Source organism: Emys orbicularis, chromosome 7 (assembly GCF_028017835.1).
Source record: "Emys orbicularis isolate rEmyOrb1 chromosome 7, rEmyOrb1.hap1, whole genome shotgun sequence".
In the NCBI taxonomy this organism is placed as follows: Eukaryota; Metazoa; Chordata; order Testudines; family Emydidae; genus Emys; species Emys orbicularis.
The window spans coordinates 129,647,072-129,671,627 of NC_088689.1; the positions used below are offsets into that span (position 1 = coordinate 129,647,072).

A 24,556-nucleotide genomic window follows, 5' to 3' on the forward strand; every position below is an offset into this window, starting at 1 on the left:
CAGTCCCTAGAAGGGGAGAAGACAATTTGTCTGTGCGTTACACCTCTATTTGTGAGACAGTAGTGAAGTACTAAGTATAATGATTCCTAGGTTCTGATCCTAGCTCTGGGAGCAAAGTGTGGTCTGCTGGTTACAACTGTGCTTGCAGAGAGTATAGCCAGCCACGTTGCTAACTAGCTTTGGCATGTTCATTCTGAAAAGTAGAATGGCAAAGGGGATGAAATTTGGGTCCCTTATATTATAGACCAGAGTTCCGTTCCAAGGTGCATAAGACCATGTTCATCAATAAGGGCGGTGAACAGCAAAAATATTAACAGCACTCTATGGAAGAAATGAGACAAGAACTCATTGCAACTTCCCCCTACACCAATCTTTTTTATTAGGGGCTCTCTGCGTTGCATATCTATGTCTGACATTTCCCCTGAAATGCTGGAAGGCATGACAGAAGTACCAAATGACACTTGGCAGATCTGGTCCTGATCTTTTGAAGCTGCAAGCCTGTGTAAAAGGGCTTTGCTCTGACAAAAACAAACAAAACACAGCAACAGCAACTCAAACCCTTGGGGGATGGAATCCTCAACCCCAGACTGACAGGGCGCCTGCACATCTGGGTCACAATAATAAGTACATTATAAATACTTCCTGTAAGAGGACATAACCTGTGCTATTGCCCTTTCCCCCACCACCTGCTTTCCATGTGAATTTTGGTTCAGCAGATCAGCACATCGGTCACTGTAAGATTTGCTTCAAAGTACTGTATTCTTGGCTAAGGAATTATTTGTGGAATGTTGAACATTCTTCTGGTTTAAAAGCCCTGACTAATAGCAAAGATGAGATCTGAATAGAGGAAAATAAAAATTAGAGCAATAACATTTTCCAGAAATTGTTAATGTACTGCCAGACTGCTTTATTTATAGAACAAAGAAATAGTATACTACTTCCAAACTTGTAAAATGACTAATTCATGGTTGTCAATTGTTACTTAATATAGTTATTAATGTGCCTTTCTTAAGTAATTATACCAGTTACACTATCTGTTTCAGTTTCTTTTACTGACATATAACTTGGTTGTAACAAATAGTGTGGTTTACAGTATAATACAAGCTATGCATCAAAATACTAGTAGACAGTATTGAATCAATACAATTAAAATATTAATCAGTTAGCTCTCTAAGGCCCTGATTCTGCAAACATGAATGTGAGTAACTTTACCCATGGAACAACTCGTGCATAAGTGTATGAAAGATCCGGGCATACATTTACTAGTTCACCCAGAGTTATGTACCATTGTATAACATTTAAAAGCTTTTAAATGCTTTTCAGTTCTGAAAGATCAGTATTTTGGCTAAGCTAGTTCTTAAAATACATTGTACATGTGATTTGGCGAGATACTAACCCTCCCTAATTTTCTGTAATCCTGATTTTTACATGTAGTTACCAAATTACTAATCCAGGTTTATTCTACTATTTTGCAAGTGTGCGCACACATCCAGAGTATATAAAAATGTGTGCCACTCGCCACCATTTATGTCTGACAAACACAGCAAAGAGTGCCACAGCCATGAGGGGCATTATTTTCTACCACCTCTATGGCACATGCACAGACTGCAATGAGGGTCTGATAGGAGGCAAGCTATAGCAATTTTGAATGGGTTGGAGTGCTGCTGGATTCACCTCCCAAGCCACAGGCTGCACGTTGCACTATGTCCCGTGTGGACCCTGCTGGCATGCTCTAAGTACCTAGAATATGTTAACATAGTCCATCAGTGTCCACACAGCCTGTAGCTTGCTGCCTGTCAGGTCTTCATTGCACATTCTGGAGGAGAGGAGAACATGGAGGGGCAGGAGGAGGCAGTGGTGGAGGAGGAGAAGGAACACAACAAACAAGGAAGAAGAGGAGGAGGATCATCTTGGGAAGGAGGTCAGACCTGGGACTGGCCAAGGAAATTAAAGGCCATATTTGGCAGAAGAGGGCAGCATTCCTGGGGCCAAGCCTTCCCTTCTCCCTGTTCGGGGGTGGGGGATCACGGATGAAATGAGGAGTGAGGACTAAGGAGCCAAGTCCCCCACTCCTTGTGCATAGATAGTGAAAAGACTGGAGGGAGGGGGCAGAGAGAGAGAGCCTGGTTTCTGTGTGGAGGGGGAAGGAGAGGGAGAGAGAGAGAGAGAGAGGTCCAACCAAGATCTCTAACTCTTTTAATAATCATGCTTAAACATCTCAGACAAGGATGACATCTCTGAGTTTGCTGGTAGGCATGTTATTTTGGTTCACTAGCAGAACAGTTTCAGGATCTAAGATGATCTTGGACATGGTGATATTTCCTTAATTCTCCATCCCTGAATGTAAACACAAGTGGACATTGCCAAAAGATGTACACTGTAGGCACAATCCTGCACCAGTGCCCCCTGTGAGTTGGTGAGTACTCTCAACTCCCACAGTGAGGGCACTTGCCACCTCTTGGGATTGGGTTCTAGATTAGCATTTAGGGCTTAACCCTGCAGGTGCTGAGCATCTTTTGAGAAGCGCAGGGTACTCTCAGTTCCCACTGAAGTCAATGGGAGCAGTGGGCACTCAGCACCTATTGGGAAGTGCTTGGGTGTTTGTGGAATCAAATCCTGAATTCACCATAGTCCTCATTCTCTCAAGGTGCAATGCATCCTTAGTTCTCATTGGCTTCAGCATGCCTCTAGATAGGCACCTCTGCCATATATTTGGTTTGATACTTACACTAGCCATCCTGAATGTAGAGTGATGAAATTTTTTAAAAAGTAACTTGTGGAATAAGTCTCTGCCTCACATCTCTGGTTGAAAATGAGGTTTCCATTATAGGTAGTCCATAAATTTCTGTTTTTCTGTATTAAAGGCAAGGCTTTTGTTTAATAGATTTTTAACCTTTTCCAGTGAACACTTGGTAGCAGTAAGAAATAAACAATACATGTTGAAGATATATATTTACTCATCAAACCTTTCTGAACATTTTAAAAAGATAAGTGGATCCTCCTTTCTTAAAAATAAAGGCTAGGGATAGAGTGGCCATTTTAATTGGTATATCTGGAAGGTCAGGCTGAATGGTGGTTATGTAAAGAAACATTGCTCAAGAGACACCAACAGTATAAATCAGTTTTCTAATCTTAATTCCTTTGTGGTAACTTTTTCATGCTGAAGAGTTACAAGTTTGCTGTAATGAACAGTATTTTAGAAATGTGCTAATTGACTTTTAAAACGTGGATTTCTACTTGATTATAGGGAAACTTTTTTGGTGTAATAATGTCTAACAATAAAATCTCTGTATTTACAGCAACATCCGTAAGTCTTGAATTACTCACTGGGGTGCTGACATTATTTTCGAACTGTGAAATATCTGCAAGAATGTTCAGAAATGAGTATCAGGTAAAGCAGAAATTGCTATTTTTTTACTTCCTTTTATTTATGTCTTCCAAAGCTGAAACGCATGTTGAAACCTTCTTGGGTGTTTAATCAATCTATATTTGCTAAACCTTCTTTTCAAATATAGGAATAATAATTAATTTGCAAATCATATCGGATACAAAACACACCCAAGTTTGTTTTTTCAATGTCTGAGATCTTGATCCTTCAGTCCTTCCATATGTGGCTAGTTCTGTTGACTTCAGGTTACCAATACAGTAGGTTTTGTTTGTTCCCTGTTTCCTCCATCATGAATTCTAAGAATTTTACTGGTGTTTTCATGTAATGCCATTTTGCACCTTCTCTGATTTTAGTAACTGTAGTCAGTGGGGCTAGTCAATTAAAAGCTGATCATTTTTGCAGAGGACACAAATATTGGGGGAATGTTAAATAATGAAGAGACCAGGTCACTGATCCAAAACAATCTGGATTGCTTGGTAAACTAGGTGCAAGCAAAAAATATGTATTCTATTCTGACTAAATGTAAATGCATACATCTAGGAACAAAGAGTGTAGGCCATGCATACAGAATGGGGAACTCTCTCATGGGAAGCAGTGACTGAAAACAATTGGGGGTGAGGATCATGGTGCATGATCACATGAACATGAGCTCCCAATGTAACGCTGTGGCCAAAAGAGCTAATGCAATCCTGGGATGCATCAATCCTGAGTAGGGGGTTGTTTTGCCTCTGTATTTGGCACTGGTGTGATAGCTGCTGGAATACTGTGTACAGTTCTGGTGTCCACAATTCAAGGATGTTGATAAATTGGAGAAGGTTCAGAGAAGTCACGAGAATGATGAAAGGATTAGAAAACCTGCCTTATAGTGATAGATTGAGCTTCTTAAATCTATTTGGTTTAACAAAGAGAAAGTTAAGGGGTGACTTGATTGCAGTTTGTAAGTATTTATATGGAGAGCAAATAATTGATAATGGGCTCTTCAGTCTAGCAGAGAAAGGTGTAAAACTATCCATTCGCTGGAAGCTCAAGTTAGACACATTCACACTGGAAATAAGATGTACATTTTTAACAATGAGGGTCATTAACCATTGGAACAACTTCCCAAGGGTCATGGTAGATTCTCCATCACTGACAGTTTTTAAATCAAGATTGAATGTTTTTCTAAAATATATGCTCTAGGAATTTTGAGGGGGCAGGTCTATCACCTATTATGCAGGAGGTCAGAGTAGATGATCACAATGGTCTCTGTGGCCTTGGAATCTCTGAAATGAGCCCTTAATTACTAAACTCAGTTAAAGTGCAAAGGTGGCATCTCAAAAACCATCAGCAAAGTTCTGTTATGATTCATGATGGTTGAAATATTGAAAAATCAAAAATCCACTGCATTGGCCACATCTCTTTACTAGAAACTAATAGATATTCTTCTGTTTAATCATTTAGCTGAGCATGATTCAGAAAATCCTTTTAGGGTGAGTTGCAGAAATAAAACATATGAAGAAAATATCCATTCACCTCTTGCATGTTTTTAATATTTTTACATGCCATGCTTAAGAGTTTGGTGCTTTTTTGTTTTTTGTTTATTTGTTTGGTGTTTTGGCTGGCATGTAAAGAAAGGACAATAGTCAAAACATATCCTATTTCCTTTATCAAAGAAAGTAGTGTTGTAAGTAAGCATGGACTCTGATGCTGCAGTAAAATCAGACTATAAAGTCAAGAGTGCCATTTGTTAATTGCGGTTGACTGTGGTCAATAATATTTATATTAACCAGGGTTAACCATTGTTTCATGAGGGTTTGCTCTGACATACTCAGATTGAGCAAACTGTGCTCAATGATGCTGCTGTGCTCAGCACCTGGCTAGAGTGACGTATCCTTAAACAATTTTATCACAGGGTGGCCCATTTGTTGAAATATTCAGTGCTCAAGGCAAGAATCCAGGAGCAAAATGGAAGATCTTTGGCAGTCCATCAGCAATTTGGAAAGTAAGTTTTATGGGGGACTTATACGACCTGAAGTATAAACCGTGGAAAAAAGTACATGAAGCTTAAAATTAGAAGGTAATGAGGGCTTTGACCTGACTATGGAAAAGTTGTCACTTGCAGTTCTGTCACCATGACAGAATAAATGACCACTTAAATTAGCACTTCATGCCTGCTTGCAAACTGGATTGGTCACAGCTGTAGTTTTATAGCTTAAATATTTCTAGTGGAACAAAGCTTAAAATAGTTTTGCTATTCTGATAACCATTGGGTCAAGTCTGGGCCAGTGGATCATGAATCACATATCTGTCAACCTATTTTATTTATAAAATATATTACAAAAAACCAGAAATTTACTGAGAATATTATTACTACCATCTTTGCATTGTTATAAAATTCTTGTTGCTACACTCCTCTTGACAGTCTTAAGAACAATCAAAGTAGTCTTACACTTTGGCTATAAGTTTGGGTTTTTTGCAGTTTTAGAATCATAGAACCATAGTTAGAAGGTTCAGCAAGGCTCATTCAGTCTAATCTCTGCCAAGATTCAGGGTTTGTTGTGACTAAAGCATCCAGATGGCTATCCAGCCTCTCTTTGAAAGCCTTCAGTGAAGGAGCTTCCATGTCCTCCCTAGGCAGTCTGTTCCATTGTCCTACTGTTCTGACAGTTAGAAAGTTTTTCCTGAGATTTAGTCTAAATCTGCTGTGCTGTAGTTTGACCCCATTGCCTCTTGTCTGCACTCTGTGGCAAGAGAGAACAACTTTTCTCCATTTTTTTTTTTTTATGGCAGCCTCTCAAGTATTTGAAAACTGCTAGCATGTCCCTCCCCCCAGTCTCCTCTTTTCCCAACTAAACATACCCAGTTCCCTCAGCCTTTGCTCACATTCCATCCCTTTGATAATCTTTGTCGCTCCTCTCTAGATCCTTTCCTGTTTTGTTACATCCTTTCTATACATCGGTGACCAAAATTGGACACCGTACTCCAGCTGAGGCCTAATCAATGCTAAGTAGAGCGATATTATCAACGCCCATGATTTTCATGCTATGCCTCTGTTAATGCAACCTAAAATTGCATTTGCCTTTTTTTGCAACACCATTGCATTTTTGACTTATGTTGAGGTTGTGATCTACAACAACTCTCAGACCCTTCTCTGTCAAGACAGCTATCCCCCATTCTTTATTTGTGCATTTGGTTTTTTTTCCCCTAAGTGTAACATCTTACATTTGTCTTCATTGAATTTCATTTTGTTGTCTATAGCCCAGTTCTCCAATTTATCAAGATTCTTTGAATTTTAGCTCTATCCTCCAAAGTGTTTGCAACTCTTCCCCCCTAGCTTTGTGTCATCTGCAAATTTGGTTAAGTCTTGATTAAGAGACTGATAAAAGGTTTATTTTTTTCACTGTTTCTTTTTGTAGGAATTTGATAAAGAAGTAAAAGGCTTTGTTTTTGTCCTTGAAGGAAGCAGTCAAACAAACAAGATTCAGCTACCAAAGGAAACTAGACAAACTCGTAAGTATTGAGGCATTATAAATATAAGATGTTGTTCTGTACTAATCCAGTATTACTGCAAGATGTAGCTATTTGCGATATTGTCTCTTCTTTTGGGCAGCTCCTCTGTCAGCGGACTGAAAGGTCATTTTTCAGCAAAACAGCTGTTACCAATAAGTAGATGTTTAGAAATGAGAGATGCAACTAAACATGTTGGGGCAGATCCTTAGCTGATAGGTTTGACCTTGGGCAAAAAACACAACTTAGGTTCTGCTCCGGTAGACGTTGTTGTCAATAAAAGTCTATCTGTCAGCAGGTATTGAATGGGGCTTTTAATCCCACTTTCATTTTATTCTATAAAATGGTGATATTTACCCACTTTATAGAGATGTGAGGCTTAATTGTTTGATAAAATGTGCTATATAGTCTGATCATTTCTGATTACTTTTTACAAACAGTTGTTTAGGTCCACTATTTTTTTTAAGTTAGAGTAGAAAAAACAAGGGGTGAGAAGTTATTCAACAGACTAAAACTTCAGTTTTGCAGAATTTCTCACTTGAATATTTTTCATGTGATTTCCCCCCCCCCCCCCCCCACTGGCTCAGGGAACTTAACAAGCAGTATTACAGTCAAATATATATCTTAACATTTCAAGAGATAGCTCGTCAGCTTGTTTAAATCAGCATTGCTCCATTAAACTCAATGGAAAGACACTCTGATTTATACTACTTGAGAATATGGCCCTAAATTATATATACTGTACCTGTTTTGAAATCTGCTAAACTAAACAGCGAGTGCTAGAAGAACTGTTAACTTAAGCTCCATGTTTGCTCCCCCTTCCAAAGGTGTTGGATTTTTTTTTTGTAGACTCAGGGTGGGTGGTCAATGGGAACAGAACTCCTACAGGAGCCATGTTGTTGTGGATGAGGGAGTAGCCCAGGCAACTGTTCAGAGGCAGTGAGCTTTTGCACGTATGATCTTGGCTTCTGAAGACATCTTGAGATCCATGTTGCTCTTGGAATAATACTGCTTTAGGATCTTAAAATGCCTGCCAATTCAATAAAAGGCCAACTCTCTCCTTCACTAATGGAACCAATAAGAGGAAACTACAAATTTCAACTCATGGATACCTGTATACCCTACAAGTGTGTGGCTTTTCCTGAATAGGATAGTATTTTTAAAAGTTTTTCTTGTTTGCTCCCCAATTAAGCTATATTTCTACTATTTTAAACTTCAGAACTAGATCTGCCTCATCAAAGCCTCATAGATTCTAAGGCCAGAAGGGAACATTGTGATCATCTAGTCTGACCTCCTGAATAGCACAGGCCACAGAATTGCCCTAGAATAATTCCTTGAGCAGAGCTTTTAGAAAAACATCCAATATTGATTTAAGAATCATCAGTGATGGAGAATCCATGGCAACCCTTGGGAAATCGTTCCAATGGTTAATTACTCTCACCACTAATTTTTTTTGCCTTATTTGCAATCTGAATTTGTCTAGCTTCAACTTCCAGACAGTGGATCTTGTTATACGTTTCTCTGCTCGATTGAAGAACCCACTATTAAATATTTGTTCCCAATGTAGATACTTATAGACTGTAATCAAGTCTCCCCTTAACCTTCTCTTTTAAGCTAAATAAATTAAGCTCCTTGAGTCTATCCCTATAAAGCATGTCTTCTAATCCTTTAATAATTTTCGTGGCTCGTCTCTGAACCCTCTCCAATTTATCACTATTCTTCTTGAACTGTGGACACCAGAACTGGATGCAGTATTCCAGCAGCAGTCGAACCAATGCCAAATACAGAGGTAAAATAACTGCTCTACACCTGCTCAGGATTCCCCAATTTATGCATCCCAGGATCTCTTGAGCTCTTTTGGCTGCAGCATCACACTGGGAGCTCATGTTCAGCTGACTATCCGCCCCAATTTCCAAATCTTTTCAGAGTCATTGCTTCCTAGGATAGAGTCCTCCATCGTGTAAGTATGGTCTCAGTTGTCATAATTAGGATTGCATTTATGATTTATTGATTTTGATTAAGTAGTGAGTAATTGCCACGTGCTTTTATAATAATCTTGATGTGAACTTTTATGTGTCTTTGTGGGATATGCTGTTTACATGCTCTCTGAACACAATGAAGAACTGTAAATAAAAAAAAATTACATTGCTTTTATTTTCATAAAAATTCCACCAAAACCACAAATGGGACATTTTAAAAGGAACATTTTTATTACAGTTTGATTTGGTTTTCTTCGATTCTTTTCTGTTTTCAAATGTTGTGTGACCCTTGGGAAATGGTATTGCAGCAGTATAGCTATACATCATTGAAATGCTAAATGGTAGAGTTTGCTTTGTGTGTGTATCCATAGCTATATATTTCTTTGTCTCTGTTTCTAGTTGGACTGATCCAGCGGTTTCTGGTACTTCAGATTTATGTGCCATTGGGACAAGACTTCTCTACTGAATTGCTGTAAGAGATGCAGAACTTCATAGCATATTTTATGTATAGTAGACACTTGATCAGGTGAACCAATACCAACAGCCATTAATTGTGTGTGGCAGATTTCGTGTCGAAGAGCGGTGATTTATTATATCAACATGAAGTAATTAAGCTAATTTGAACATTATTTGTCAGACACCTCTTTTTTCTGACCTTTCCCTGAGAATAGAAAGTAAATTCTATTTAACAAAACTTAAAATAATTATTATTGTGACAATATGCAGACTAAACTAGATACAGCTAGGTAGAAAAGATGGGTGCTTGAAATTCCTCTTAAACTGCAGAAGAGAATCAAAAGTGGTGTGTATTAAATATTTAGGTCTCCTTTAGGAGGGAAAAAAAGAAATACTGCTTAGTTTAAGAACATTTGGGAGAACCCAGTCAGTTTAATTATTTTTGTACCTAAAGGAGAAAAGAATGAAGGTCATTGACTTTGTTTAGCTGTCCATTTAGTAAGATCAGTACATTACTAATGTAGCATATTGGTTCTTTTGGATGATACTTAAAACCTTCCAGGGTTGCCTGTTGAATTGTTGGTAGTGAAGCTAGATGGCGAAATTTACAGATTCACTGAAGTAAAAAGATTCTGCCTCAAGCCAAAAACAGAGTGATTGTTCATTTTCTTGTCAGTAAACTGATTATTTGCCTAGCAAATGGTGAAGGGGAAAAATGAGTTTCTCTTAATGCTGCTTCTCTCAACTCATAGTGTAGCTCTCCTGCTAATCCATTGATTGAGAGATCACATGCCTGATTTAAATGGATGTTATGCCTGCTTACATCCAAGGCTAAATATGACATGTTGTATTTAGTGAATAATGTCCTGAAAATCCTAAATGTCTTTATTTTTGTCCGCCAGCCTGTTGCCAAGAACTACAATAAACCAAATGTTGTGTAGGACCAGGACCAAGACAAAAATGAATCTTTGTAATGTAGACTTGATTTGTAGCAGGACATGAGCTGTAATATCAGACTAATGCTATTGCCAGAGCTGTGCTTATGTTATCAGAGATGCTGGTGCACAAACAAACCTTTGTCTGCAACACAGGAAAAACATATTTACCAAATGGGAAAATACAACATTGCTATGTATCAGAGGGGTAGCCATGTTAGTCTGGATCTGTAAAAAGCAACAAAGAGTCCTGTGGCACCTTATAGACTAACAGATGTATTGGAGCATAAGCTTTCGTGGGTGAATACCCACTTCGTCAGACCCATGCGTCTGACGAAGTGGGTATTCACCCACAAAAGCTTATGCTCCAATACATCTGTTAGTCTATAAGGTGCCACAGGACTCTTTGTTGCTTTTAACATTGCTATGAAATTTCATTTACTCTTTTAAGAGGGCATTGCAACCAGTAAAAAGCTTGTAATGAGGCCTCACACCTCTCGAGTCCTTTGGCTTTCCCCCTGCTGACCATAACCATACGTTCCTGCTACTCCATTCCTTATGCATCTATCACCTTCCTCTTGCTAACAGGTCTTGGATGCTTTTGGCCTTAGACAATGTTTAAACAAAGGAATTTGGATTTTACCCGCCACATTAACTATATAGAAGTAACATAGGTGTTACAATACAATGGATACATAGGCTTAGTGCAAGATCATAAGGAAATAAACAAGAGTTCATGTGTAATATAAAATTATAAAGCAGATGTAATGAATCCATCACCTACTACAAAGAGTTTCAGAAGCTGGACACAGAGTTCTTAAAGGGTAACTCTAAAAGTCTAACTTCCATAATTTTTTTTAATTTATTGGTTGTTTAAAAACTGAGGGCTTTCTGTAATTTATTAATAATTCCTGAGGGACTGAGAATTATCAGTTCGTTTTTTACATTTCCACTCATGGGAATGGTGTTCTATGGTATCTTGAACACAGAACCTCTTTCCAAAGCCTGTGGGGCTTCATTTGAAGTCAGAGGCAGTTTTGCTTCTTGGGACTGCAAGATTGGGCCTTGAAAGCATAGCTTCTGAAACAACTATCTTACAACTACGATAAATGCATTTATGCTACTTCTAAGCAGGATATTACTGAATATGATCTTTTTTTCTGCTGTAAGCTTAGCAAATGTAGATCCTTTGGTATTTGCCTTCCCTGACCTCAATATTTTGTTATGTAAAGGGGCTTCAGTAATGTTAACATTCAATAATGTTAACATTCTACCATGTTTCCAGAGTTACAGCCATGAGCCAGCTTCAATAATGTATATTTAACCTGAGAAGCCACAGTAGAGTTTCTTGCTTCTAAGTTTTCCCCAGGTGTTGACCTATTTTGTAAAGGTAAAACTAATATATATGAGTAGCCTTTCATTCTTGAATTCTTATCCCCCAGTGCCCCTGCTTGTGGATTTGAGTTACTGTCTCAAAACTTAACAAAATGTATAGGCAGCTTCCTACCTGATTTGCGCAATTGGGATCTTCAGTATGTGATGGGGAGATGATGGAGGGTAGGGCACTACTCTGAGAACCCAACAGAATCATGCCTGCAGCTAGGCCCTCATGTATTCTGAGATCTTGCAGCTGCAGAATCCACATATACCTCAGAATTGTGCTCCAGAATATAACCCTTTATTTACAACAAAACAAACAAACAGTACTTGTAGCATTCCGGGTTGCAAAGATCACTTTCCAAATACGAGTCTGGTTTACACTGATGCAGTGTTGTCTACTGGCTCTGAATTATTGCCTCTGAGAGACTTGAACTGTCCCATGCATATCAGCGGGGCATTAATGCTGGAATTTAATTCTCATAATGTAGTTGTCAATATTAACTGAATCATTAATTGTTTTGGTCAAATCATCCAGTTGATATGCCTATCCCACAATCCCAAAGGACCTCCTCTGCCTGCTTTGGTGGCAAAGTCTCCAGATATGCAAATCTAGTTCTCCTCTCTTCTGCCTGCAACTCCCCCTCCCCCCCCCCAATTGACAGTGTATTGTTATGCACCATTCATGCATTATGTTAATTTTATACCAAATTCAACGGCACATTGACAGCTAAAAATTTAGATGCTGCATAGAATTGAATTTAGTGCTTTAAGATATTGTAGAAGGGTTCGGTTGGGGTCGCCCTTCTCTGGGACCGGTGAGTCGGGGAATTAGCCTGGTGGGGCAGGAAACAGTCTAGAGCTCAGGCCCTCTGGCAGGGGCTGAGCAAAAGAGTTCACTATCAGGCCCAGGCCCTGGGTCCGGGAGGGGCCACACACACAGTCAGGAGCTCAGGCCCTCAGGCAAGGGCTGAGCAAAATAGTTCAATATCAAGCCCAGGCCCTGGGTCAGGGCGTCTGGGAAGAGGGGGAGACTGCCACCCGTGAGTGGGGTGGCAGGGGGGGACGCAGGCCCGCCTACTCCACTGCGTCCCAGCCCGGGGCCCTAACAGCAGCAGGCAGCCTGCTGCTGTGTCAGTGGGGATCCTGGCCGCAACACACTGACATCGGCTCTGGGTGTACCACAGCCAGACTAGAGTCGGCTGCCCCCGGGCTACTTCCTACCTCCCCCTCTAGAAGTACCTGCGTCTGGTCGGTGTCCTCCACGGAATCAAGCACCATGGGCTCCTCAGGGTACTCGGCGAGCGGTAGGCTTGGCAGCTCCTCTGGGTCGCTTCTCACCGGTAGGCTTAACAGCTTCTCCGGGGTCTGGTCGTCCTCAGGCCTTGACTGGTATGGCCAGTCCTCGGATCGGTCACAGGCTGCAGGAGTCTCCCCTGCGGGAGCTAGGCCCCCAGCGTCTGGCTTCTCTGGCGGCCAGGCAGCTTCTGAGCCCTGAGGTGGGGCTTTTATACTTCCTGTCCTGCGCTTTGACCTTTGAGGGGCGGGCGCAGGCTCCAGTGGCTCCGCCCACTTTGGCATCCGGAGGGGCTCGTCCCTCTCTGGGGCGGCTGGGAGCCAGGCCGCCTCACTACAGATATATTTTACAGATTTGTATTCCTATTTACTGTAATAGTTCTTTGGGTTTATGATTTGTGAATATGGATTTGGGATATCTCAGTTTTTAGGTGCCCAATTTAGGACACTCCAAAGGGCCTGACATTCAGAGGATGGATGCTCAGCAATTTCTGAAGAATCAGGGCCCTTTTAGAAGTCTTAAGTCAGGTACTCAAAACCGAGGCACCAAAAATTGGTAATCACTTTTGAAAATCTGGGCTTAAATGCATAGGAACATAGGAATTACAATACTGGATCAGATCTCCTTCTGAACTGAATTAAAATAAGTTAAAAATACATAAATAATTTCCTAGTATTACCCTGGCATTCAAGCAATTGCTGTGGTTTACAAGAATGTTATGCAAGTGCAAATAAGAAGAGAGGTAGTTCACACAAACTTGACTGGAAGAGCGGTCTCTACAAGGCAATCTTTCTGTTTAGATGAAGTCCAAATTAACAACATTTAAAACCTCTGGTCTAGAATATTGCTTGAGGCAAATACATTAAAGTTAGATTTTTTTTTTCCTAATGAGGGAGTTGACCACTTAATTGTATGTGAATGTAGTGTTTGTAGAAGAGAGGAAAATGAAGATATATAAAATTTCCATAGCACAGGTACAGTGTAAGTAGTATTTGTGAGAGGAAGTACCAGAATGTGTCAAATATTGTAAAAATAGGATTTCAAGCTTAATAGCTCCATTTTCTTTCTTCCTGTTTTTTCTCTATTGTGTATACCTTTTGTCTTATTCCAATTGTTTCCTTACTGTCTTAGTGCCTGTTCTTTCTGTATAATTGTTCTTCAGTCCTTTCTGCCTTGCTTTGCTCTCTCTTTCAAGGTTAAAAATAAAAGGACAAATTGTAAGAAACTTTTTTGGTTTGCACTGCATTATTTAGCCCACTGCACAAAAGATTGCCTGTCTTGAGCATTTTTAATAAAATTGTGTTAATTTTAATTTTGTTGTTTGAAACTTTAACAAATTGAAATTGCCTTTAGACCACTATTAATTATCTGTTTTTATACAGTGGTTAGGTATTTCCCTCTAATAAGCACAGGACAAGAGGATTAGAGCAAAGTGTATTCACCTGCTTCCTCAGCATGGGCATACCACGCACAGCTCTAAAATAGTCTTCCCTCTATTCGAAGTAGAAGCAATAGAAATTAAAGTGCTGTGAAGTGCTTTTAATCGCTACTATTTCATTGGAGGGGGTGGAATTCAGCTAAATGCCTTGTTAGGCATTTTGAATTCCAACTCTGCTGTGCTCTAATTTTTAAAGGAATTGTAGAACAGGAGGCTCCCTTTCTCCACCCTAGATGGGTTGTGATCCTCACCTACGTGGTGGTGATTAGTCATAATATTTCCTGAGTTGATTAGACGACCATCAGGAAAGAAAACAAATTCTCTAGAATATTTCAGAGTAAATGGGGAAAGTAGGAACAAAGAGAGAGGAAATCAAGTCCTTTAAATAGGAGAAGAAAACTGTGTGGAATGTGAAGCACTTTTGAAAGAAAAGGGGGAAAAAATAATATATAAACATGTGGATGGTAGGATGAAAGTAAATCCTCTCCTTTTTAGATATTAAAGTATTGGAAATCAGAATGGTAAAGAAGGCATTAATCACATGAGGCTAGAAAATGATGAGTCTCCTTGTAGTCCAGGAAACAGACCATGTGAGTTGCTCACTTTATTCCAGGCTAGCAAAGTAATGTTTAAACTTATGCTGAGGTGCTGCACATTTTTTCCACGTATGCTGAAATGCCCAGTGTATCCCATTATCATTCCACTACTTGTTATATTATAAAGTCTGCTAACTAATGACCACTGTATTTAAGTCTGCAAAATAGCTTCCGTTAAAACACTCACAATTTACTGAAAACTTAACTTTTTAGGTTGAAACTTTCCATAGTTGGTGTATTGTCAGTATGAATATTTTTGAAAGTTTGAGGAAACTCCTGTAAATCACTTTTGAATTAAGGTAAAACTGAAAAAATCCACTTTTCCCTTTAAAGAATAATTCTAACTGCACTTTTTGGCCCAACTCTCAAACTTGGCATGTGAACAGTCCTCACAAAGGCTTTATTTATCACTGAAGTTTGAAGAGAATAGGATTTATATCTCCAAGTTGTTTGAAAATTGCATACTGAGCAATCACAGGGGAGAGAGAGAGACTGACTCTGTTCTTCCGTAGCTCGGGAAGTTTAGATTTTTGAAAACAGAATATGAGGCATTTGACTGGGAAAGCCTAAATATGCTCTTAACTTGGACCCACTAACATCCTGGCTAGCCCTCCAACTATTGGATCACACATTTAATTTAATTTTCCAGGTCTCCTGAACTTTGTACCACAGAATTGACTGGGGCCTACAGAACTCAGGATATATGAAGTGAACAACTGGGGAGTAAGTACAACTTGCTCCTAGTTGGGAAGCAGCTGTACAGTATTTTAGGCTCACTGGTGTAGAAGGGTCCCGAGGCTTATCCCTATCCCACATGTCTCAGAAGGTAAATTCCTAATTAGGTCTTGACTGACTGACAGAGGTATGGTTGCAGTCCTTTTAAAACTGAATGAGTGCTTTAATTAAGTACTCAGTCTTTGAAATACACCTTGCAGTATCCGTCCCATAATTTCTACTATTTAATACCTCAAACTTGTTGGCCATCTAAAAGTCTGAAAAGCAAGAGGTGGTTAGGGGAGATCTTCTCAACTTTCGGCCTGCATGTAGTGTACTCCTTTGTGTCTGTATTCAGGCAGAGTTGCATCATATGTTGTCATTAGCATTGTGGAGTATTTTGGAACTGTGAGCACTAAATAGAATTCCTTGCTCTATATCCCTCAACAGCAACTTATGCCTCTTCATTTGAGCATTTCCTTTTGTTTTGTTGGTCATTATTTGTTTCTTTAGATTTGTTGACTTCATAATAATTTTGTTAGAGCCTTGGCTGAGTTCCCGTTATGGGACCTAGTTTTTAGATCTCATATGTCTTCAAGCCAGCTGGGTCTGATCAGTGTTCAAACTCTATCTCCCAAGTCTAGCCTCTCAGGCACACTCCTGGTCTGGCTGTGGGGCCCTACGACCAGTGCCGAACTCCACAAATACCTGCACACAAACGTTTGTTACCTCAGTTTGCCCTCAGTTTCCTCACTCCTGACAGCCATTTGGGATTTGGGTCAGTGTCCTTTAGGCATTCTAGGACCTTCCTGCACCCCACTCCTGCTCAGTCTCCTCTTCCTTGCAGTGATCTTTCTATTGCTTAGAGAGCATGACTCTTTAAAAATCAGTCTTTGTGACACCTTTTCTCTTCTCACGGTGGGATTTTCCATGCTCCAGGCCTTGAGTGAAACTAGTGGCAGAAGGTTGTTAAAAGTTAATGGCACTGCCTGTAGCCTCCATTTTCCTGCCAGAGCAAGGTTATTCAATTTTGATAACGCTTAATGGCCTTCTCATTCAGACACCTAGGCACTAACTCTATTCCCCTCCCCCCCCCTTTAATGTGAGAGGGTTTATACAATCTGACAGTTACAGTGTAGCACATAATCAAGCTGACACTCAAAATGGAGGCTGAAATACCACATGGCTTCTCACAAAATCGAACTGGGAACACTGACATACTGCCCAAACTCTCATAATTATTACTTATATTGCAGTAGCACCAGTCAGAATCAGGCTTTATTGGGGAAAAAACCCTACAGAAGTAGACACAGTCCATATATTGAAGACCTCAGTCAGAGAAGACAAGTGACATACATAGAGTGGAGGGAGAGGGAAATGCCAAAATCTATCCCATTTGTTGCACTTTATAGCTCTGTCTTTTTAAAGAAAAAAAAAAGCTTCCCATTGCATGCAAGTTTTAACTTCTAAATCAACCCTTTGGTTACACGCCTGAAATAGATATAATTGTTAGTTCCTGGCAATTGTCCTAAGCATTTGCCTTTTTCTCTTGGACTGCATTAGTGATCTTTCATTTAAATATATTTAATACTTCACTTTTAAAATGCTGTTATATATAACTATGTTTGAGACAACCACAAGTATGTACAATGCAGATTTTAGTTAAGTGTTAGTCACATTGCAGTTACCAGTGATCAAGAGCAGATTCTGTCATAAACTTTCCCCAAGGTTAAATGCCAATAGTTTATAACTATGGCATTAAAATGGCTATTGAAGGAATGGCTGTTCGAATACACACTTGATGTGTTAAAATGCCCTAGCAGACATCCAGTGAACTTTGACATGACATAAAAACAAATTTAGTCAATTTTACACGATAGAAATGGCATCTTCATTTTATTCTTTTTAGCATTAAAGTTTCTGCAGTACCTGGTATATTCAGTGTTTAGTTTAATCTGTAAATGAACTAAGCTGTGTGATCATGAGCGACTTCAATTTGAGCGACATATACTGGAGGTCTCGTGCTGCCAGTATTAAAACATCCTTGGAATGTCTAAATATTATAGATGAAAATTTGCTAACTCAAGAAGTATTGCTGCTAACATGGGGGGATTCTGTATTAGACCTAATCTTGACATATAAAGAGGAACTGATCCCAGAACTAAAAATTACTGGTAGCGTAGGTGTAAGTAATCATGACTTGATCACATTTATAATGTGCAAACAGGATGAAGTCCAGACCAGTAATATATATACTTGATGTTTTAAAAGGGCCAGTTTCACAAAGCTGAAAACAATAATGAGCCAAATCAGCTGGAGGAAGAATTTAATCAGAAAAATATGAATAATTGGGAATTGTTTAAGAACACTACTAGATGCTCAAAAAGTCACAGACCCACAATCCCAGAAGAAAGCTGTATTGGTTAAATATATGAAACATAAAAATTTCTGATAGATGGTTTAGTTTTGATGAACTTAGAAGAGGACAAGAATCAGGCTTATGATGGAAAGCTAATCATTACTTAAAGCTGGGGAATAGTTACAATATTTCCATAATAAAACTTAAGTAGCTCAACCCCTTCTGAGGGCCAGGGGTTAGGGAAGATGGGGGTGGGGGAAAGAGGAGGAAAAGAATCATCATACTTTCAGGAAACTATGTATAATGGGAAAAAATAATTTCTGGGGTAACTCCATTGACTTTAATGAAATTAGACCAGAGATTATTTTGAAGAATTATAATTTTTAAAAAAATGCAAAGAAAGAACAATTGTATATTTTCCAGTAGTGCTGGGGTGAGTGGGCATCAAAAAAGCATTGCGGTTGATTCTGTCCCTCTGGCAAAGGAGGGGTACAGCTTACACATCCCAGGACTGGGGGTTGCTTTGTTATTTTGGGAGTTCTGGGAGGAAGCATTGCTGCCTTTCTCCAAGGTTCTTCCAGGAGAGATACTGTGGATAGGACTCCAGGGCATTTTCTTGGGCACCCTGGCCAGGCTGCCAATTCTTCCCAGCAGAAAAGAGCTTGTCTTCCCAGCAGACTTTCCACCACTGGTGCCTCTGCACTTTGAACTGCTCCAGCAGAAGGTGGTAAAACCCAGGGCTGAAATAAACCAGCAATCTTCCTTTAGCCTTGACAAATGCAATCTTGCACCACTTGTATCCATTCAGAATGCTGCTGCAAAGATCATTTTTCTAGCCTGTTGCTTTGAGCATGTCACCCCTCTTTTTGAATCCCTCCCCTGGCTCGCTAATCTCAATTACATCATAAATTGATTATTTTCACTCTCAAGGTCCTTTATAACCTGTTCCCTCCCTACCCATCTCTCATTTGCTATAATAGAATATGAGGGTTGGAAGGGACCTCAGGAGGTCATCTAGTCCAACCCCCTGCCCAAAGTAGGACCAATTCCCAACTAAATCATCCCAGCCAGGGCTTTGTCAAGCCTGACCTTAAAAACTCCTAAGGAAGGAGATTCCACCACCTCCCTAGGTAACCCATTCCAGTACTTCACCACCCTCCTAGTGAAAAAGTTTTTCCTAATATCCAACCTAAACCTCCCCCACTGCAACTTGAGACCATTGCTCCTTGTTCTGTCATCTGCCGCCACTGAGAACAGTCTCGATCCATCCTCTTTGGAACCCTCTTTCAGGTAGTTGAAAGCTGCTATCAAATCCCCCCTCACTCTTCTCTTCTGCAGACTGAACAAGCCCAGTTCCCTCAGCCTCTCCTTGTAAGTCATGTGCTCCAGCCCCCTAATCATTTTTGTTGCCCTCTGCTGGACTCTTTCCAATTTTTCCACATCCTTCTTGTAGTGTGGGGCCCAAAACTGGACACAGTACTCCAGCTGAGGCCTCACCAATGCCGAATAGAGGGGAATGATCACGTCCATCGATCTGCTGGCAATGCCCCTACTTATACAGCCCAAAATGCCGTTAGCCTTCTTGGCAACAAGGGTACACTGACTCATATCCAGCTTCTCATCCACTGTGACTCCTAGGTCCTTTTCTGCAGAACTGCTACCTAGCCATTCGGTCCCTAGTCTGTAGCAGTGCATGGGATTCTTCCGTCCCAAGTGCAGGACTCTGCACTTGTCCTTGCTGAACCTCATCAGATTTCTTTTGGCCCAATCCTCTAATTTGTCTAGGTCCCTCTGTATCCTATCCCTACCCTCCAGCGTATCTACCACTCCTCCCAGTTTAGTGTCATCTGCAAACTTGCTGAGGGTGCAATCCACACCATCCTCCAGATCGTTAATGAAGATATTGAATAAAACCGGCCCCAGGACCGACCCTATCAAAATGTCCCACCTCCGATCGGCCCATGAAGTCAGCCTCCACCACACACTTGTTAAATTTTCAAACAAACACCTTTGTGCTTTCTCCCCTGCTCCCCTCATGGTTGAGAGGAACTTCCCATAAACATGTACCTGTCAACATTCAAATCCCTCCTTAAAATTCTCCTTTATCATGATAGCTTCCAAAAAAACCCGCCCAAAAACAAAGCTTTACAAGGGGGTAGACTGGTGGTGTGCTAACACCACTGCCTATCATGCTGACCAATATTGCCTCCCCTGTCTGTCTATCAGTCTGTTGTCTTATACTTAGATTGTAAGCTCTTTGGGGATTTTTTGTTTTGTGATTCTACAGCACCCAGCACAATGGGGTCCTGGTCTCCTAGGCATTATGGTAATACCACCAGTGCAATAACATGGTACCACTAGAAATATTAAATATCAGACAAATAATTTACTACAAGGAACAGAATTACCTGTTGTATGTGGGTTATATATGGCCATCCAACATCTTGACAAATGAAAGGAGATGTGACAAATTTTGGTCCGTCAGTGGTGCTTAGCAGTGGTATGGGAAAAGAACCTGATGTGCGAGCGCAAACCTTCCCACAGTGGCTACAGGTCCACCCAAAAGATGGAAGTATATAGGAAAACAACCTGAGCCCTGAAATTTAGAATTTCAGAGCACAAATATAGAATGAGGAGAGAAGGGATTTAAAATTACTATTACATAACTACTTTTTCTGGACAGACAGTTCCTACTTCCTCCTCTCTTTTTCTGTGGTAAAGACTCGTTTCCTAAACCAAGAAGAAGGGCAATAAAACAAACACCATGAAAAGTGAAAGACATATGAATGAATTGCAAATCAAGATCAGAGTCTTAATGACGAATGTCTGGGGTGACAAAAAAGAAAATTTTCTAAAATGTTATATTTTTCTGCAGACTCTAGGCACGTATTCAGTAACTGAGCACTCCAATGAGGTAACATAATAAGCATTATTGACTTTTAGAACTTGTGGAAGCCAGTGGTGAATGAATCCCCAGTTTGGGGAGAATCCCAGCCAAAAAGCATGTGGCCTGCTTTTGTCTGTGCTAGCATGTTGATAGGCATATTGGGGGGAGGGATAGCTCAGTGGTTTGAGCATTGGCCTGCTAAACCCAGGGTTGTGAGTTCAATCCTTGAGGGGGCCACTTAGGGGTCTGGGTCAAAATCAGTACTTGGTCCTGCTAATGAAGGCAGGTGGCTGGACTTGATGACCTTTCAGGGTCCCTTCCAGTTCTAGGAGATAGGTATATCTCCATATATTATTATATTGCTAATTGAACCTTAAATGGGGAGGTGGAAATGTTTTGCAGGATAAAGGGACATAGTCACCACACTGAAGAACGTACATGCTGTCATCACCATCTTAGTTAAGCCAACAAGAGGTCCAGCACACAGTGGGTGCCTGGTGGAGGAAGTAGCAAAAAGCAACCAGCAGCATGTTAAGATGGCTCACCATTTGGAATTTTGTCTAACGCAGACAGGTATAGTCCTGATTTTTTTTTTTCCAGGTCCCAGTAGCCTGCACCCACTGGCATGACCTCGCATGTACGGTTCATGCAAGGTCACACCGTGCAGAGGATGCCATTTCTGTATAAGGCCCGGAACACCAATGAGCACAGACAGGATTCTTTTTAACTAGAAAGCACCTGCCAGTGACTCTGCACCACTTTGCAATATTGTGAGACATACAGAGCATTTTGTCTTAGCATGTTCCTTCTAATTGTTAACAGGCAACGTAAAAACCAAACAACCTCTTTTTAGTATGGTATGTTACTATGTGCTGCATTTTCTAAAGAAACAGTGCAAGGGACAGTACAGCACATTAAGAAACAACTTTTCCCCTTTGTGCTGGTCCAGAGCTCCTCTTATTACCAGTTGTATTTTATGTTATGCTTCTCCAGGCATTCAGTATTCCATGCATTCACCATAGACAACAAGATTTTCCCACTGAACAAGCAAGTTTTATGCCAATTGTCAAATAATATATTTTATTTACATTACAGAAAGCAAACAATTAAAACCCTTTGATTTTATTTTATGTCAATTTTAAATTAACTTGTTTCAATTACCTGTATTTATTCAAATTTATTAAGTCAATTAAATAGCTTAAGCACCAAAGAACTACTCCATAGATTTACACTGCTTGAATTTATATACAGATATTTTGGGGTTAATATTACTTTTATGATATAAATACATATATTTCAGAGATAATTTCCACACATTGGTAATGGCAAAAATATCTGAATGAAGCTTTCATGTTTTATAAACTAGCTTATGAGAAAATAAAAACTCTAAAGAAAAAATAGATTACAAAATGGATGAACCACGAAGCAATGGCAAATCCTTTCACAATGCTATTTGCAGGCTATTGCTAGCATTATATTCATTTTGAAATTTTTATCAAATTCAGTTCAGTAAATGACTAAAAGTATAACGGGACCACCCTGGCTACAGCAATACTGCATACAATAAATGTCTAAAAATCAAGAATTAAATATTGGTCAGTAATAACTGAACGTAGTGAACTGCTGATGGCTGTTCACTGCTCTGTGTGAAGTGAGGTGGTGGTCTACCTTTCTGGTCCCGGTAGATAGGTATCTACATCACAGAAGACTGTGAGATTAGTACTTTGCTGCCAAAGGTGGAATAAACTATGGGGAATGAGCTAGTCTGTCAGTCCTCTAAGTGATCCTTCCTGAACAGGTTTAACCAAAATGTCAGGACATGAAAGCAAATTTCTACTGTGCTACCAATGCAGTATCTGTTCCATGAATAGAGCACATCAGTATCTGGAGCTAAGAGTCCAGCATCTTCCAAAAGCACTAAATATCACTTTAAAACAAAATTAAGACAAGGCTACCTGTATAAGATGATTTTTGATCAAGGGTGGTATAGATTTAATGTCTGACATGTCATATCCTTCCAGGTGATATTATCCTGTACAGCAGGCGTAGGGAACCTTTTTTCCACTGACCCACAGAAAAAATCAGTCGTGGACCACACACAGCCCTGCGGGAGGGGCGGGGGCAGAGGCTCGGATGGGGCCAGAAATGAGGGATGCGGGGAGGGGTTCCAACCTGGGGTAGGGGGTTGGGGTGGGGTCTGGGAGGGAGTTAGGGTGCAGGAGGGGGTTCCGACGGGGTGGGAGGTTCGGGGTGTGGGTTCCGGCCGATCGGCACTTACCTCCGGTGGCTGACGGTCGGCGGCACACCGGGGCTAAGGCAGGCTCCTTGCCTGCCCTGACTCCGCGCTGTTCCCAGAGGCAGCTGCCATGTCCAGCCCCTAGGCAGAGGGGCCAGGAGGCTCTGCGTGGTGCGCACTGCCTACGCCTTCAGGTGCCGCCCCCTCCGCTACTATTGGCCACAGTTCCCGGCTAAGGGAATCTACGGAGCTGGCGCTGAGTGCAGGGGCAGCGTGCGGAGCTTCCCTGATAGCCCCTGCTCCTAGGGGCTGCAGGGACATGCTGGTTGCTTCCGGGAGCTATGCTGAGCCATCCTGACTTTTAACAGCCTGGCACCTTAGCTTCACCCCATAGAGGGGTGAGCTGGCACTCGCAGCTCCAGCCCCAGGGAGGGGATGCCGAGGCTTGAGGCTTCCGGCCCCCGGTGCGGAGACTTGCCACGGGCCGAATGAAATCAAGCAGCAGGCATGATCCAGCCCACAGGCCGTAGGTTCCCCACCCCATATTCATGGAGATGGACTTGATAAGCTAGTAGATCTTTCCAAACTCATTTTCACTATTAAGCATTTTATAGCATTTCATGTGTTCAAGTGTATCATACAACTATTAGTCATAATACCACCCCAGCAAGGTAGGCCGGTAAATATTATTATTCCCATAATACAGATTGAAGAATTGAGATTTTAAAATAAAATTAAGAAAATGCTACTGAGATGGAAAAGTGAAGTGACTTGCCCTCGTCATGTTGCCTTTCTACTAGGAGTGTGTTATGCATTTTCGCACATGAACAGGTTTACTTATTTGTTGTAGAACTTATCAATTATAATATGATTTGCCATTTTCACAGCTTACATGGAAACTGACATGTAAAATAAAATCATCTGTTATAAATTGTGACAAATGACTGGCATCATAGTTAGTACTTCAAAAAGAATGAATGTGTGTACACTTGGTCAGACTCCAAGCAGCAGAAGTATTCGCACCTGCACATGCCCCATATTTTGGAGCATTTACCAAGATTGCCAGTGCAAGCCAGATGCTGTTTTCTTTCCTACCCAAATATTTTCCAAACATTGAGCTACTTTTGTTATTTCAAAAAGGTAGCAAAATTTCTAAAACTGAGTGTTAAGCAATTGGCTACTATATTTACAGCAGATGGCTATACCCAGTATTACTAACAGCCTTGCTATTATTTGCTTCAAAAAGGATGCATAAATTACACGCTCTGATGCTTTAGTTCTAATTTTTTTTACTATGTTTAGGGATTTAAAAAAAAGTGTAATCAATTTAAATATTTGCCAGCCAGACCAATACATTGACTCCTAATGTGACAAATGTTAACTCAGTATCCTCCACCTCGTGCCACCA

At 40.5% G+C, this 24,556-nt stretch overlaps 1 protein-coding gene across 1 annotated transcript in view; it reads left to right on the forward strand.

Annotated features, from left to right (window-relative positions):
• The first annotated feature begins 3,299 nt into the window (after positions 1-3,299).
• CFAP20DC (CFAP20 domain containing) overlaps positions 3,300-24,556 on the forward strand; it is a 154,871-nt gene continuing 133,614 nt past the window's right edge. Inside the window, exons 1-4 of the mRNA XM_065408313.1 lie at positions 3,300-3,391; positions 5,280-5,369; positions 6,784-6,877; positions 9,253-9,325. Coding sequence (XP_065264385.1) covers positions 3,371-3,391; positions 5,280-5,369; positions 6,784-6,877; positions 9,253-9,325 — 278 coding nt within the window. The 5' untranslated portion in view covers positions 3,300-3,370. The remainder of the gene's footprint in view (positions 3,392-5,279; positions 5,370-6,783; positions 6,878-9,252; positions 9,326-24,556) is intronic.